Source organism: Numenius arquata, chromosome 13 (assembly GCF_964106895.1).
Source record: "Numenius arquata chromosome 13, bNumArq3.hap1.1, whole genome shotgun sequence".
In the NCBI taxonomy this organism is placed as follows: Eukaryota; Metazoa; Chordata; class Aves; order Charadriiformes; family Scolopacidae; genus Numenius; species Numenius arquata.
The window spans coordinates 9,361,117-9,379,221 of NC_133588.1; the positions used below are offsets into that span (position 1 = coordinate 9,361,117).

Here is an 18,105-nt window from a genome sequence, read left to right on the forward strand (position 1 = left end):
GTGACAGGGTTCGTGACAGCGACAGGCCCGGCCGCCCGGCACGAGCCCCCGCCCGCCCGCACACGGGGCCCTCCCGCCGCTGGCTCCGCTCCCCGCCGGCCCGCGCCATGAAGTGGATGTTCAAGGAGGACCATGCGCTGGGTAAGGGTGGGCCCGGGCCGGGCGCTGCCCGCCGGCGGCCCCGCCGCCTCCTCTGCCGCCGTCGGCCCCGCGGCCTCCCGCTTCTGCGCGCCCCGGTCGCCTCCCCCGGCCGGGGTTCTCCTCTCTGGGGGGACAGCCGCCTGCGGCCCTCGGCGAAGGGCGGCGGCGACGGCCGGGGACGGCCTCCCTGAACAGCTGGAGACCCCCGCGGGGAGGGCGCGACGGTCGCGATCCCCGCAGGCTCCGTCCCTGCGGGCGCTGCCCTCTCTGCCCAGGACACCGGCGATGCTATTGCTATGCAGTGACTAATTACGAGTTTTGTTCGCAGAGCACAGATGTGTCGAGTCGGCAAAAATCCGAGCCAAATACCCTGACCGTGTCCCGGTGAGTAACCACACCAGCTTCATCTCAGCACTTAGAGGCAAAGGTGGACAAGCTGTCCAGGCCTCTCTTCTTTGAGCGGATCCTACTAAGTAAATTCATCTTCCCTTTTGCGCCCTGAGATGTTTTAAAGAGGCCCCAAACACATTAAACTAATCCAACATTGCCTTCTCGGCCCCAGTGCATATTGACAAGTAAACGAGCACCTGACTTTCTGAACAGTTCCCAGGCACGTTTATGGTTTATCAGTGTCCTGGTTTCTTCTAATGGCAATTATAGCCCAGAAAATACCTTCAGTGTCTTGAGGATTCGTTCTGTGCCTGATTCTAAGAAAGATCGTAAATTCTTTAAACCTTGTCAATCTTCCATCCTGACTATATAAGGAAGGTGGTTTTCCCTCATGTATTCCATGCCTGTAACCAGTCTTATCATGGTGAATCTCCCCCCACCCAAACGCTATTGTTTGAAGAGGCAGTGCAAGTGGTGACCCCTCTTTTCTGGATTAATACCTACCTACCTGCTAAATAGTGAATGACCTCTCTGCTTCACTCTGCAATCCCTTTTATCGTGTTTCAGTCAGTGGAATGACCACACTTCACATCCCTATGTAACAGCTGGCAACACAGCCACATTCTCAGCTTACCTGCTTGTGAGTAAAATTTCTCACATCCCATCTGAGCATATGCCAGTTTAGTGCCGCTCCTGTCCGACCTCTTCGTAAATAACTTAACTTACCCAATAGACAGCGCAGCCCAGGGAAGAATCTCTAATCCCATTGACTTGCTGTGCTGCCGAGTTGCAGCTACTCACGGCATCCTCTCCAGTTGCAGTCTGGCAAGCTGGAACGGTCCTTGCCACTCCCTGCTTGGCTAACCACCCCTTCTCCTATGGACCGTAGCATGCCAATGACCCTACATCTCCACACGTACCCATTTGTCCATTCCAAGAATATCTTTCATAACACTAAGAGAAAAAAAAGTGAAACTCATAGTGTGAGTCAGAATTACCTGATGCTGTATCAGGAATGGACAGCAAGGGGGGATGGATAGAGGAATTAAATCTCACATTGCAGTGTGATACTTTGTCTGGGACAATACATGTTTTCTGCTTGATGATTCAGATTGAGCCACGTACCTTTCACAAAATGGTTGGTATCAAATATATTTTTCGTATTTAAAAAGAGGTCTTAAAAAGAGGTCAAAAGAGGTTTTCAGACTTAATGTGTGTTTCCTGCTTTCCAGGTTATAGCCTGCATCCAGAGTGACATAGGTCAAAGTGACTTCAGTTCTCAGCTGCTCTATATGTCTACCTGGATTTAGAGATGTTTCAGTGGTTCAACCCTATTAAGATAAAATATGAACAGCCCGCCTCTGTCCTAGGCTAGACCTTTTAGGAGTAAAATAGTAGGTGAAAGAAATTCATGCTTACTAAGCACTGCAATTTTAAATTTTCCTGTGGAATCGAGTGGTCTAAAAGGGTTAAAGGTATCTATAAGTTTTACTAGAAGCAGTTCACCAACAGCCTTGATTTCCAGTTATGACAGTTTCTGCATTATGAAGCTAAAATCCCTAGTGTGTTGTTGTAATCTTAAAAAAAAAAAGTATCAGTTGTTCAGGGTCCAGTATTCCTTTCAGGCTATTCTTGGTCCTCTCTACAGTTCCCTCACACTAAATTGCAATGGGCAGCTCCTACACCCTCCTGTTTCTGTAGGCAGAGCTGAAGAAATTATAAGGAAAACCCTCTCCAGATCCTAAGGTAGCATATTTTGTAAATTTACTTGAGCATTACCTGTATCCTGTAGCAATGGGGAATGCAGAGCTAAGGAACAGAGACACTGGAACCTCCTGTAAGCCTTATTTCCCCACATGCTGAATTTTTCCTTCAAGAACTAGCCTGTGTGGAGCAGTTAAGTGTTGGATCCTTTCCAGAAATAATACTTAATTCTCCTTCTTCATGTACCTGTTGCTTTTTGTTTGGCTTTGTTTGTGGCCATCTTGCCATCTTTCCTTCCTGTAGCCAATTTCTAGTTTCCTAACCTATTAAGTAAGATATTCTAATGTCAGTTCAGCATAATACAAAGCAGAGAATGGCATCAGTGAGTGGTACCTTGACAGCAGTAACACACTGGAACAAACAAGTGCCTTAGAGTGCAGTTAGTTTTATTTAGAATAACATGTTAAAAAAAAAAAAATAAATCTGGTTTCCAGTGATGAAATCAGTATGTTCTTGCAGACCTGGGTCTAATGACATCCTAAAATAGTGATTAACATAGGAAGTCTTTTCTTCAAAGTTGCAAACAAAAGCCCATTGATGCTGCAAACATCATCTTACCTTGGCATCTCTGCTTGGGTTCCTGCTTTCTGTTACCAAACGCTCCCAGAGCAGAGGATAGCCAAGTTCCTGTGGTGGCCTAGTAGCATAAGCATGGGTTGTGATTTTTTTATCATTATTATTATTAATTATTTTATTTTTTTCCTTACAGTCTACATATCCCATCTGGCTCTCGTTCATACATAGCTAAAACCTACACTTTATTAGTATGGTATCACTGTCATCCTGTAACTTCATCCAATCAACTGAAGCTGTAATCATACGGTTTTTAACATCAGGTGCATACATTGCTGATTATCTGGCAGTGTAAGTCTGGTACAGCATGAGGCACACAGACAAGGTCACATCACGGCACCTTTCTGGTGATTTGGTGGAGTGCCCAACTGGCATCTTTGGCAGCCAGCTGGAACCCCAGAGCGTTTTGCAGCCACGCTTCAGTGCTTGAGCCTGGCTGAAGTGCTTGGTGGCTAGCCATGGGAAGTCAATAATCGTTGCCAGGTTAATTACATAAATGCAAAGAGCATGGATATCAAATCAGAAGCAGTACTGCAAAGCACTGTACAAAAATGATCGTGTGGAACTGCCAGAGTTTTGACTGTAGTCAGATGTAATATGGTTCCTTCAGCTCTGCACTGAGTTACCTAAAGCACGCCCGTGCCTCTCTCTGCTTAGCGTGACAGCGTCTGACATACTGGTAGGGGTTCTGTAATGGTAAGTGTGCTGCACGGATGAATACAAAAGGCTTCAGGGAGTGGGGAAAAAAAAAAAAAAAAGCATTAATGAATACTGTAATGCTCTAGACAGAAGCCTGAGAGCCATTTTGGCATCTCTGGCTTGTGCACAACAGGTGAAATGGCAGATTAGATGCTGGACTAGGCTGGTGGTTCTCCCTCCCATTTACCTCAACACTGATTTTCAGCTTCGGTGTTACTGAAATCAATTTCTTAATATTTCTTCTTTTGTTTTCTTTTGCTGTATGCCATAGCAAGGCAGCTGCTTCTGTCATCTGTTAGGAGCAACTTGGGACATTGTTTAAAGAAGACAGTTAAGCTGGAAGGGTGGAGGTGGTGTGTGTATTAAACCTGTATTTCTTCATATTGTGGGATTTTATTTAGTCATATGACAGTTTAAAAGAGGGTAGGGCATGCTCGTTGCAAACTAGAATTCTGTGTAACACAAGACTTTAAGCAATGATGGTCACAGTTGTGCGTCCTGTGAGGAGCAGCTAAGGGCTCTGGGTTTGTCCAGTTTGGAGAAAAGGAGGCTGAGAGGTGACCTCATTGTTCTGTGAAGCTTCCTGAGGAGAGGACGTGGACAGGAAGGTGCCGAGCTCTTTTCCCTGGTATCCAGTGACAGGACACATGGGAACGGGGCAAAGCTGTGTCAGGGGAGGTTTGGACTTGACATTAGGAGGCATTTCTTTACTGAGAGGGTGGTCAGACACTGAAACAGGCTTCCTAAAGGTGGTCGGTGCCCCGAGCCTGTCAGTGTTTAAGAGGCATTTGGACAATACCCTTAATAACAGGCTTTAATTTTTGGTCAGGGCAGTTGGACTAGATGGTTGTTGCAGGTCCCTTGCAACTGAACTATTCTGTTCTGTTCTACTTTCTTTTTACATTGCGATAATGACAAAACCAAAGTAAGCAGCGTCTGTACAAAAGGAATGCAATTCCTCACGTCACCTGCCATTGCTGAGGCATCAGCACCGCAGTTCGAGTTGAATTTTTCATGACTGCACTGCAGATAAATGGGGCAAGGAAGGAATATGGTTAAATGGATTCCTCAGTTTGTTACTGTCAGCTGGGGTAAGTGAGAAGACAGAAGTCCTGGACTCCTTCCTTCAATCACTGGATAGTTTAAGGGAAGAAGTGCGGAGAAGCCGCTCCTAAACCTTAACTTTTCAAGGTGCCTGTGCTTTAAATGTCTCAGTAGACGCCAGTTCTTCTCTTGCCCCTGCCCCCCCCAAGCTTTTGTTGCAGAATACACTACTTTTGGATAGTGCACACAGAGAACTTTAGAAAATTTTGAAAATTAGCCATATTTAAACACAATAGGACATTACTGCCCTGGTATGAATAAATCACTGAATCACAGAACAGTTGAGGTGGGCAGGGATCTCCAGAGGTCATCTGGTCCAACCCCTGACTGCTCAAGCAGGGCCATCTACGGCCAGCTGCCCAGGACCAAATCCAGATGGCTTTTGAGTATCTCCAAAGTTGGAGACTCCACAACCTCCCTGGGCAACCTCTGCCAGTGCTCCATCACCCGCACAGTAAAGAGTGTTTCCTGATGTTCAGAGGGAAGCCCCTGTGCTTCAGTTTGTGCCCATTGCCTCTGGTCCTGTCACTGGGCACCACTGAAAACAGCCTAGCTCTATTTTCTTTGCACTCTCCCTTCAGGTCTACAAAAAGTTAAGAGGTATGTACTTTCCTGTCACAGTTTTCTTTTAGGCGTATTGCATCTTTTTAACCCGTGACTGTCAACCTCGGGCACAGGAATTTTTGAGCCGTTGTGTATTTGCATGTAGGTTTCAGTGCAGTTGTAAAATCAGGTTTTACGCTGCTGAGCCAGTCCTACCTCTCGTTTGGGTGCAGTCAAGAAACCTTTTTGTTCCTCCCCCTGCTCACCGTTGTAAGCCTGTACCAGCAGGCGGTTTACCGAAGCTGTCTGTTCGTGCCAATCCCGAAAAGCCTGACCTTCACCCCTGCGCTTTACAGGTCATAGTGGAGAAAGTCTCAGGATCTCAGATTGTCGATATTGACAAGAGGAAGTACTTAGTTCCATCGGACATCACCGTGGCCCAGTTCATGTGGATCATCAGGAAGAGGATTCAACTGCCATCTGAGAAAGCAATATTCCTCTTTGTAGACAAGACTGTCCCACAGTCCAGGTGAGAGGCTGTTCACTTGGTATTCAGAACCACGTCAGCGAGCCTGTGCCTGTCGGAGGGACAGTAACTCCCCTCTTTGAGGCTTATTTGGTGATTTCAGGAGGTGTTCGGTTACATCTTAATCTCGCCATAATAGTTTGTGGTTTTTTCCTCATGACTTCGATAAACATCTTATTTCTTGAGCGAGGCTGAATGGAAAGGCGACTCAAAAATATATTATGGTTTACTTCCATGGTAAGAGGGTGAGCTCTGGGGGTATTGTTATTATGGTGTCTTTGGTTGAGTGCAAGAACATTTACATCATCAATGCCTAAAAACAATCATTCTCAATATAACAAAAAAATTGCATGCTAAATAATCAAATATTCTGAAAAAACTAACCTGCCAGCTCACAAAAAATTGTGACATTACAGGCTAGTTCTGTTACTTGTTTTAAAAGTTACTTATTCTATAAAGACAAAATGACTATAGAAAAATTTCATTATTATCTGCTACATAGGGAATAATGTATAGCAGAAGCAACTACAGCTGCTTTCTATGAGATACTTCAATAGTATTTGAGGAAATAGTACATCCTGATGTTATGTGGCTTAGATATAGTATTATTCTTATTAATCCTTACCTGTGTAACAGTAAGAGTCCCTCCGGGTAATCTGTCCAGACTCAGTTAGGAATACTTTTTATTTACTTCGTGTTACACAGTAGGGACCTGTGAGAACCATCTTTTTCTGCTTGCTTTCTTCTAAGAGTATTAGGAATGGCTGTATGTCACCTTCTTAACAGTGCTGTAGAGCTGCTTGGAACAGGAAACAGAAAGGGCACATTGTCCCATCTCCCATGTTCACGACAAGATGCCATCTCTCTGCTGGAAAAATAGGGCCTTAACCTTCAATATTAATGCAAAAATGGCAACTTTTTAACAGATAAACAAAAATCTAGTCTGTTAATGGCTCTGCTCCTCTCGTAGGCTGTGCTTATTGCAGAGACCACTAACTCTTGACACCCTTCCCTCCTCATGCAGAAGTTTATCCAGTATTAACCAATTCCCTTCCATTTCAAGTACTGCCTGCAACCCTTCCCAGCTCCTCTCTTGGGTAAAAAGCCACGATTGTTTCTCCTATCACTCCCGTTCAGTCTGTATGACTTCAGTTCACCAGCCTTTCCCCAGTCTTGGGGAGTCAGGGAAAGCTGAGCTGAGGAGGTGTTGTTTGTGCCACTGATGTCAACTGCCTGTTTCACCTGGAGGTAGATGGTTGGAGCAGTTGTACTGGCCAAGTAATTGCTTGGGTTTCTTTTTATTTTCAAAATACAGGCATTGCCCTAAAGACTACAACTGCTTGGACCGTGAAGGGCCACATGCCTATTCCATTTAAGAATATTTTCATTTGACCAAGCATTCAAAACCTTATCCACTGGAAAAGCACTAGTTTGTGGCTAACTCGTAGTTGATTGCCCACGCATTTTGGTACGAGCACTACTTCAAATCATCACTTAACAATATAGAAAACAAAGCTTTTACTCCCCAAAACGACCTGGACCTCAAAGAAACAGTCCAAAAAGCACAAGTTTGATAAGACTTGAGACCAGCTGTACATTCACAACTACACCAGGTGGAGGGAGAAACGAGGTTGCTCACACAAGCAGCAAGACATTAAGGCAGCTGCAATCAAGGAAGGTGCTATCGGGCATCAATAAGGGGTGGTTCAGAACCTGAAATACATTCAGTGACCGATTTCCAATAAAATAGGTAAGCATTCTGACAAATGCATTTCGCTAGCTCAGGAGTCAACTGCTTTTCAGATACCCTCATTTTTGCATTTCAGTTTCCACACAGATTACAAACATTAGCTTTTATTAATCCTTGTTTGTGTGAGGTTCTGACTGTTACCATTTGCAACTGTCATTATCCAAGCAAACCATTTCTCTTTTTTCCCCCTTCAAGCTTAACCATGGGACAACTTTATGAGAAGGAAAAGGATGAGGATGGATTCTTGTATGTTGCCTACAGTGGAGAGAACACATTTGGTTTCTGAATGGTGGGTCTCGGCTACTATCCCATCCTGCTGTGTATCTTGTAAATAGCTGATCATTTTCTGTTCTGACATCCACAGAAGTTCCTTCTATATACATGCATTTGTAACTGGATTTATTTCTTAATATATTGCTAGGTCTTGTTTTATTAGACTGTTAAATTATCAAAAAAAGTTTTGTTGGTTTTGTGCATATTTTTTTTCCTCATGGCTATGAATTCCCAGAGCCTCCCTCCTTTGGGGGATACACTTGATGACATTGATAAATAATAAAGCAAAGTAGTTGGGCTACTAAAACATGAAAAGAAGAATACGCATTTATTCTGTTTTGAGGTGTTAGTTTAAGAAAAATAAAACCATTAAATTAGTATTGGGAACACTGGATTTGCTAGCTTATCCTAAGCAGGAGCAAGATGCTGATCATGTTGAATTGAGCTAATATGTTCCTCTTTCTCAATTAACAAACAACTACAATAAAAATTCCTGTCACAAACAGGCAGTACTGTCATTTCTTTACCTTACTTTTGGCCAGGAAGTTATATATCACATTTAGTAGACATGATACAGCTGCTTATATTATTTACTGTACAGCTTCTCAACCTTTAAATTGTAAGGACATTACAGAACCAATTAAGTGAAAGACCAGCTTTACTATACAGCGGAGAGATGCAGTTGAAATGCCTGGGTGACAGGAAGCCATCAAAGAGGGACCTGGACAAGCTCGAGAGGTGGGTCCATGCAAACCTCAGGAGGTTCAACAAGGCCAAGTGCAAGGTCCTGCACCTGGGTCGGGGCAACCCCTAGTATCCATACAGGCTGGGGGATGAAGGGACTGAGAGCAGCCCTGAGGAGAAGGACTTGGGGGTACGGGTGGTTGAAAAGCTGGACATGACCCAGCAACGTGTGCTTGCGCTCCAGGAAGCCAACTGTGTCCTGGGCTGCATCAAAAGAAGCGTGACCAGCAGGTCGAGGGAGGTGATTCTGCCCCTCTCTGCTCTGGTGAGACCCCACCTGGAGTACTGCGTCCAGCTGTGGAGTCCTCAGCACAGGAAAGACATGGACCTGTTAGAGCGGGTGCAGAGAAGGCCACAAAAACAGAGGGCTGGAGGACCTCTCCTATGAGGATAGGCTGAGAGACTTGGGGTTGTTCAGCCTGGAGAAGAGAATCCAGGGAGACCTTATTGCGTCAGTACTTAAAGGGGGCTTATAAGGAAGATGGGGACAAACTTTTTAACAGTACCTGTAGCAATAGGACAAGGGGTAATAGTTTTAAACTAAAAGAAGGTAGATTCAGGCTAGATATAAGGAAGATTTTTTTTATAATCAGGGTGGTGAAACACTAGAACAGGTTGCCCAGAGAGGTGGTAGATGCCTCATCCCCAGAAAGATTCAAGGTCAGGTTGGATGGGGCTCTGAGCAACCTCATCTAGTTGAACATATCCCTGTTCATTGCAGGGGGGCTGGACAAGATGACCTTTAAAGGTCCCTTCCAACCCAAACCATTCTATGATTCTACTTAGTTGAGGCAGACAAGCAGAATTAGAAATGCTGCGTGCAAGATAAAGAATTCAAGATCAGTTCCCGTACCCGGCACAGCAAAAGCAGAGGCTTTGCCAAGAAGCCAAAAAAAAGTTGTTATTCCTGAGGCTCTCAACTTCTCTCCAAATGGGCTTACCAGAGTTACACAGCTACTCCTGTGCTCTTACAGGCAAAGAGGCAAACTTGGGGCTCAGAATGAGGGGGTGTGTGCAGAAAAAACACCTAACTGACCTAATTGCATAGTTGTGGAGTTCACACTTTGATATTAAAGGTGAAGAAGTAGCATCACTCTGATGCTACTTTGAACTTCGTAAGCCAGCAAGGAAACACTAGTTACAGTTTAGATTCCCTATAAAAGTTTAACTTCATTTTCTTGCTACATGGTGCGGAAGAGTTTGATTTTTAAAATGTTTCCAGTCACAGTAGAAACGTATCACTTTCCAAGTTTAAATCAAACTCATACTAACTCAAACTCCTATGAAGTCGCCTTATGCCTGGAATGATGTTTGGCTCTACAGTTAACTCACAGGCACTGGCAGAAGGACTCCAAAACGAGAAGGCAGGAGCCTGTGAAATGTCTCTGCTGCGTTACTGAGGCTCGCCCCAGTGAGAGCGCAGCGTGTGCCTACTGCTTCTGAAAATGTGCTGCTGCTGGTTTCAGTGTGCCTTTCCATACTTGGAACAGCAGCGCTGCAGCGTATAGCACTGCTTCTGTAAACATTCCATCACTGCTTCCATCCTGAATTCCCTCCACTACCACCCTGTCCACACATTTAGCATTAAATGTTTACTCTTAACATAATTTTTGATTCAGAATGAAGAACTTGTGATTTCATCTGTGATTTTTTTTACTACCTGGAGAGTAAGAAACGTAACTTACAACTGCTAAATAAAGCTAATTACCTGCTAGCACAGGTAAACAAAACAAGGAAAGATGAAGTTTTATTTCCAATGTTATGGTCTGGGTGACTTTTGGAATACCCTTCGTAAGCCTCTAAAAAAAACCACATAACTGCTGTCTTTAACGTGTCTGTAATTATTAGTTTAGATTTAGAAGCCCAGGTACATGAGTAATTCCACAGAATGCAACGATAAATGTTCTACAGCAGTAACTTTACTTTTCATCTACAGATGTGCTTACAATGGCAATAAAACATCAAAAGGCTTCCTTTTAAAATGCACAGATGAAATGCATCCCTTTAGATAGTACAGCCACTCCTGTGAACAATTATGAAAAGCATTTGGGTCCCATATGATCTTCCCTTTCTGTTAACTCTTCAGGACGGGGAAGGCATTTCAACTTACACACTGGCAGAAAATGAAGAAATACCCCACTATTGCCACAGCAACACTTCTACATCAGCGATCTTTAAACTAACTTGAAATGTCATCTCTGATATAACAAAGCCAGTACCAGATGAATTTAGATGGCATTTCCTCAAAAATTATCTTGCTTCCACCTGTAAAGCACTGCTGCAACCCTCCTATTTTTATAATGACATTATCAGATTCTCAAGATGGTTATGCTTTGAGAGAAAGAACTGCTGGGCCCCTCAACTATATTTGGCTCCCAGTTTCAGTCCAACACCATTTTTTTCCTCCTTACCAACAGTAGCTTCCCAGAAGTAACTCATGCTTCATTTCCGTACTCGTGCCTCTAGCATTTTCTCCAGGTGTGGTTCCATAACCAGCTAATGGCTTGTAACAAGTGCAAGGGAGCCTGGCTCAACCCCTTTCTGCCCTCCCCAGCGCAGCCCTACCTCTTCCTTTCCTCTAGTGCTTACCAGGCTTATTGCAAAGCTGATGTAACTCCCAGTGAAAAGCTGGACCTCTCTAGGTCATACAAATATGCTCCATAGAGCATTTTTTACACAGGCTTTGGGAATTTCAGTGCCCTCATATGCTCTGCTGCTCCCACTAACAATTGTTCGGTTGTCTTCATTAACCATGACCTGTGGGCACTTCGTTCCCCCTGCTTCACACACACACCACACCCCCCCCCCCAACTCTGCTCCCCTGTGGCAGAGGCTCTGCATTCTGCTCTCCTCCCTACCCCTTGCCTATCTCTGATTTCAGTGAGTCAGCTGTTCCAGTGCAAAGGAGCGACGCAAGCTTGGAACACATCAACTGCTACCTTCCAGGAGCAATTCTTCCAAAGATGTGCTAACAACGATGAAAAGTTTAGTTTGCTACCTCTTCCAAAAGCAGAGGTTGTGTTACCTCTTCTCTCTGCATTTTTCCTTTCTGATTTTTAAAGCAGTTTCTCAGTACCGCCTACAGCATTTCCTGACATTTTGGAATTAAACAGATGCAGCATTTAAATACTTATTTTCAATCCCAGAAACGCCACCCAGTTGAGTATGAGATCCTGCAGGCTTAGCCCCTCACAGTCTTTTAAATGCTGCTTTGTTTTAGCTCCTTCCCTCTCTTCACATATTCATTGACTCACTCTGGGCTTAAGTATGTCCTCAACTCCATCCAAAAGTGAGGTTAACACCAGTGTTCAACACCTCTAAAACTGCTTTTAAAACCTGACAAGTAGCAGAAAGCAGCAGTCTACAGTTCACAAGTATTTTACAAATGCCAGGAAAGTCTTACCAGGAACAATTTCTCCTAACAGCCAGGCTCAAGTTTTAGGAAAGAGTTAAAAGAATTTTCATCATATAACTGCTCATCTGAAAACTAGTGTGATGCCAAGACTACAGAACAACCAGCCTTATGTAACCCATTTTAATGTTGCAGCTGGATAGGAAATGGGAACATTCCAGCCTGGTCAGCAGGTTCACTACAGATGGTGTTGATTAACAAAGGGAAAGTAGGTATGTTAAGGTGTAGTTTCTGCAAGATTTCAGGGAAGGACAAAGGTAAACTTCAGGAGCCTTGAAACTTACAGGTTATCTCTTTAGGTACACTACAGGAGTCTGCCCTTGGAATGCTGTTTGCTCAATTACAATAACTGCTACCATTTCCTCCTCAGCAGTTCACCCTCTGGCCCATCTACAATGGCATCTGGCCATTTTTCATCCTCTGATGATTCACACAAGTCACCGCTCTCCATAACCCCCTGACCTCTACAAACACATACAATGACTCCCCCCTCACCAATACAACCGGTCTTTCTGCACGTTAGTGGATGGATTTGAGAGGACAGGCTTATACACACACAGAATTTAAGTTGTTACTTAACAAGTAAGAGAGAACTATTCTTATTTGACAAGTCAATCCAAGTGTGAAGTGAAAGGATTTGCTGTGATCAGTTCTCAGAACGTAATGTGATACATACTGCTCAGTCCCACGTGTAGCTCAGCAGGCTGGCTGGAAAGGCTGGCTGGAGAACTGCCATGCCCATTTTTCAAATCCAAAACTATAGTAAGGTACCAAAGAACAGAAAACTCAAATCACTAAAGAATTCTTAAGTTCTAAATTTTCTACTTCTTTCATCTTGCCATTGCCTCATCCAAATATTTTATGAATTGTGGTTTACAATAGAAAAAGTACAAAAAGCCACTGTGCTCAGTAGCAGTTACATAGTCCCGAACTTGCTCACAGAAGCAATAATTGGGACAGAAAGTGTAAGGAGAATTACCCGCTGCTTTCCCCCAGCTCTCAATGTCAACTGTCTGGCCACGCAGATGTTATTTGGTAATAAAGCATAAAGGCAAAGACTGCCAGAGACTACTTCCAGTTCCCCCCAAAGCATGTCCACCTTTGCCAGGCTATTAATGAACACTTGCCAGGAAACAGTGACAGAAATGGCTAAGGCATCCCTGCTTTTAATTAACCATGTATCACGGGGCAGATGGGGGGATGGACAGTGCTGGAAACACTGAAAAGTAGGTAAATGTTTGCCTGGAATTACACAGGATTGACAGGTTTGGACCAGGTAGTTCAGGAGGTTTCTTTCCTCCCCAGAGAAGCAAAGCAGGTGAAGGGGCATCTGGCAAAGTCCTGAAATTGAGAGATGCACGGGATGTCATAAGAGGTATTATTTGACACAGCCTTCTCCCCAGCACTCTTCTGCTTCGGCTATATTTAGTAAATGGGAGCTTATATGAAGGACTCCTGGAAAAAAAGACCCTTTAATAAGAACTAGTATTTCCAGTTAGAAGCAATGGGGCTGGGGGACACGGAAAATTCCTCCAGGCACCAGACAAGGAGAGCCAAGAGTTATAAAAATATTACTTACTATACATTAGGGTTGTCCCAGCAACACAAAACCAATCATAACATTACGAAGAGTGGAAGAAAAAAGCAACACTAACATTTTACAATGACAGCCTTTCTTCCATAGCACTGCTTCAATCTCAGTTGACATTCAGCCACAGTCCATTGCAATGGAAGTACAGATCATGCCCTCAGATAACGAGGACAGCACATCACTGCTTCTTTTCTTTTGAAGGCATATTGTATCATGTAGCTCAGAACTTTAAGTCTGCAATGATCCTTTTCTGTATTTCAATAAAAAGGAGACTTCAACTCAACCAAAATAAAGACTTCTCTAAATTGCTTTCTTTTTCACTCCTGTCTCCTTACAGGACATCTTTTCCTGGCCCTTGAAATGCAGAGGTATCTGCTGTGCACCGGGGCTTACTGCTGGATTTACACAGCCGCGTGTATTCTCATGTGAACTGCAGGTATTCCTTGGCATTCTTGACCCAACCCGGCAGGGCTTGGCTACGCAGCACTTTCCAGGCTTCTTGATAATTTAATGCAGCTTCCTTGTAGTCCCAGTAGGTTTCTAGGGTCTTCATCCTGACAGAAAATGCACAACAACGAAAACATTTCTATTATCCTATTGGATGTAATGTCACAAAATGAAAAAAAAGCAATCAAACATCTAAGAACATGATGATGCCCTATGAGCTCTTTCATGCTACGAAGTGAGATTCTCCGGAGGTTCTAGGGAGACTTGGAAGGGCCCAGGCCCTGAAGCTACTGTATGTAGACATTTGTCAGCTGTCTTACAAAAGGAAGCAAACCAACTCCTCTGCCATGCCTCATGCATACTCTCCTCCAGCAACAGAAGTATCAGTGTCTGACCGTGTGAATATAGGTTTCAGAAAACTTCCACGATAGCAAAAAATTATGAAGCAAAGCAGAAAAGGTGGCTAGAGATAGGTGCTTTGAATTGGGTAGAAGTAGCCTTGTTTTGCTAGAAGAATGAATATGATTGCTGGCTGGAAGGGAAGGGGACAAGGACAAACAGAATAGTTTTTCTTTTCCAACGCAAAATAATGGAGAAGAGTGAGACAAAGGAGGAAATATTTTTTTATCTTGTCCCTAAAGCAAAAGAGACTCAGCAGTTTTGGTGCTCTGTTCCCTTTCCTCACATAGCACCTGCTCCCCCCAGTCTCAGCAGAACCATTGGTCACTCAGCTGAGTGCATTTATACTATTGATTTTCAAAACAGGGAAACTCAGGTCTAGAGTATCTGAACACAAGTGCCTCTAAGGCAATTTCATCAAGACTTTCCCCCTTGCATTCCTTTCCCAGACTCTTTTGTCTCCCTTTGCCAAACAGTCTGTCAGCCACATGTGGCCCGTAATGTTTATACATTCGATCGAATAAGAAGGAAAGATCATAGGCAACATGACCTTTATCAAGAAAGAGGAAGAGCCAAGCTGCTACAGGAACCCTAATCTAAAAGAAATCTGAGAACTACTGCACTAACTTCCAGAACAGGCTTTTGTGCTCAAAGGCAATATTGATCACCACTACCACCACTCCCCAAAAAAGACCCCCAATAGACCCCAAAAAACCGTAACAGCAATCAGAAGCTGTATTTCAGGCATTCAGCATTCTGCTATAAATGTATTTCTAGAGCACTGTGACATACATCGCAAGCCATGAGATATTACATATCCTGCAGACCTTTGGTTCAGAAAGTGCAAGAGCGGAGAACCAGTCTGTGCCACTGCTGAACATTCAAGATATCATACTCTTACAAACCTGCCTGCGCTCTTGTCACAGCTAATCCATTTTGCTTTCTTTACCTCTTTCACACTAATCAAACTCTGTGACCAACCTCCGAGCTGCTTCCACAGAAGGGCTCACTGTGACTCCACTCCACCAGGCCAGTGGAACAGTCACAGAACCCCCATTAATGGTGGATCATGGTTTAGGAGCATCACTGAACAGGCAAAAGAGCAGCAACTATGTGCACAAGCAGCATTCAGGAAACACCACAGGTACAAGAAGGGCCAAGGTCAACCCATCACAACTAACTCCAAGTCTCTAGCATAAGCAAGCTGGCATAAGCAAGCTGTTCCTCTCCCAGGTACTGCAACATGTACCTCAGATATGGTACAAACCACCTGCACCTTCTCCGTCACCTCAAAACCATTCTCTAGGGAGCAATACGTGTACTTAGACTCAAGGTTAATGACCAAACCATTCTTCGGGAAGAAATCCTCTTACGCTAGCTTGCTTCTTGCACTTAAAAGTACATCTGACATACTTCTTTAAGATTTTGACCCTCTCCTTCTTCACTATAAATGCATCTAATCACTTATACTTGTCCTTTATCATATAATAGCTAATATCAGATGCTGTTTACATCTTCAAAACACAGGTACTTGTACTTATAAAAGGTCACATTTGGGATGGTCAAAGATCAAAAAAAGAATTCTAAAACACAGATTTTTGGACTGCTTCGATCTTGTTAAAGGTGAAACAGCTGTTTCCCTTGCATTTGTTGTGGATGCACATATATAGATCCAGATATAGATAGATGTATTCCACCTGCCACTAAGCCAAGGGAAAGACTCCAACGCCTAGCTGTTCTTCATTTCTTCCTTGCTAAATTTTGCCATTTTTCCTAAACCTGCTGGCAATTCAATAGCTCTTCAGCTCATATCCGGCAGTCTGATTCAATTTAACTAAAACACATATGGGATTTTTCTAACCTAGATTATTCCAACAGACCTTTGTTTGGAAACTGTTATAGTACACAGTAAGGGAAAACATAGCTAGCACAAAAGCTGATAGACAATTAGGAGCAGCTCAGTATTTTCCCTCTTGTAGCAGCTTCAAGAGCACATGCGACTGCAGCCGCTTAGGGTCTCATTCTCCAAGCAGACAACATCACTACACGATTTAACAGCGGATGCAACAGAAAACTGCATTTTAATCAGCTTCCCAAAATAGCTGCCAAAACCAAATAGATTTATTTAATTCATGCTCAACTTCTGCATTAAGCTTCTAAGAAATTTTCAACATCTATACTGGAAAAATGCTCTCAAATTCAAAGCACAATACATCCGGCTAAGAACCTCACATGATTTGACTATATCTCAGTTTTGGTTGGGCCATTAATGCTCTGAGCATTAGTAATGAAGAACCTGTGACATTTTTTTGGCAGAAATGAACACTACTTTGCTGCCCCAGGCAAAGTCCAGTACAATCATACGATCTCCAGCCTATCCAGGTCTGTCTGACTACATTCCTTTTGTGTTTCCTTTTACTATTTCAATCTTGCCCCTACGCTACCATGTAAGAGAGACACAGAGTGGTTCCGATGGGTGTGTGCCAGAGACCTGAGAGGTGATCCACAGATTTCATTCTGAAAGGTATCACACTCTTGGAAAAAGCCTTACGCAAATCACCATTATGCTTAAAAACATTTGTGTGCTCAGCCTCGTGCAAAGCTGAGCAGAAATGGGCTCACAAGCAAGGCAGCCTGCAAAGAAGAGCAATACGCTGCTACAATACATCCTTCTCAGCAACAAACCCTACCTTTAACCTCATATTCAAACATGTACATTCAACCCCTAATGCACTTTTGAGATTACAGACATATCACACATGAAAAATGCTGACATAAGCACAAAGCATCAACCAAAACATTACTCTTACGCAAAAATTAATAAATCGCATCTAGGAGGGCAAAAGCTCACAGATCTTCAGTATATAAAACTCTGTTGTGAATCCATAATGATAGCGGGTCGGGAAACTATACTTAGCCTCATTCTATTAGTAGCTTCTTCTATTAGTATCTTCTTCAGTGCTTCAGACAAAATGCAGTCATTGCAGGCAAACTCAGTAATTGACACCAATTTTTAAGAAGATACAGAGCAAAGTCCCAGAGTGAGTTAACTCCATGAGTGAGTTCCACTCAAATGTAAGTTTTAACAGTAATGTAAGGTTTTGCAGCATTTGGAAGATTATTACCGCATTGCTGTGTCTAGCTTGGGAGACCAGATTTTCAAAACGGTATTGAAAAATTGGAAAATGACCTTTGTGGCTTTTTCCAGTGTTATCTGAGATGTGGAAAAAATTAATCACACAGAGAGAGATGTAGAAGCTCAATATAGTAAACAGTTACAAAAATAAAGATCAAGTCTTGAGATAATTATGACAGAAAAGTACCTTCAAGGGGCAGAAAGTACTACTTAATAAAAGGCTCTTCAATCTGGCAAAGACCTAACAAGCATCTGTGACTCGCAGTATAGAAAAGATTTTCTTAGATCAGAGGACGTAACTGTCCTGCAGGCCTCCCTGCAGTCACAGGAATTGTTTAATGTACGAACTTTAAAAAGAAAATTGAAAAGGGACCAGAAAATCACAACAAAATTTTTGCCAAATGTGGTTGGTGCATTTGTAATTGGAGAACAACCGTAACAGTGAGACTGCCCCTCTCCCAGGACAGTGACATTTATTAGGCTGACACTTCTTTACAATCATCCTCAGTCACTCCAGCAGGAAATACTTAGTGGTCACCTGGCAGAATTGTTGTTTTTCACAAGCGAACACTGGCAAAAAGCCTTAAATATGAAGCCCAAACAAACGTTCTAT

General features: G+C 43.4%; 2 protein-coding genes across 2 annotated transcripts in view; one reads left to right on the forward strand and one right to left on the reverse strand.

Annotated features, from left to right (window-relative positions):
- GABARAPL2 (GABA type A receptor associated protein like 2) lies at nucleotides 1-14,123 on the forward strand. Its single transcript, XM_074157866.1, has 5 exons — nucleotides 1-141; nucleotides 470-525; nucleotides 5,571-5,743; nucleotides 7,686-7,779; nucleotides 13,848-14,123. Exons 1-4 carry the CDS (start codon nucleotides 108-110, stop codon nucleotides 7,774-7,776), a joined length of 354 nt encoding a protein of 117 aa, XP_074013967.1. The 5' UTR covers nucleotides 1-107; the 3' UTR covers nucleotides 7,777-7,779; nucleotides 13,848-14,123.
- The window catches only part of ADAT1 (adenosine deaminase tRNA specific 1), a 22,985-nt gene continuing 18,626 nt past the window's right edge, over nucleotides 13,747-18,105 (reverse strand). Inside the window, exon 9 of the mRNA XM_074157865.1 lies at nucleotides 13,747-14,064. Coding sequence (XP_074013966.1) covers nucleotides 13,932-14,064 — 133 coding nt within the window. The 3' untranslated portion in view covers nucleotides 13,747-13,931. The remainder of the gene's footprint in view (nucleotides 14,065-18,105) is intronic.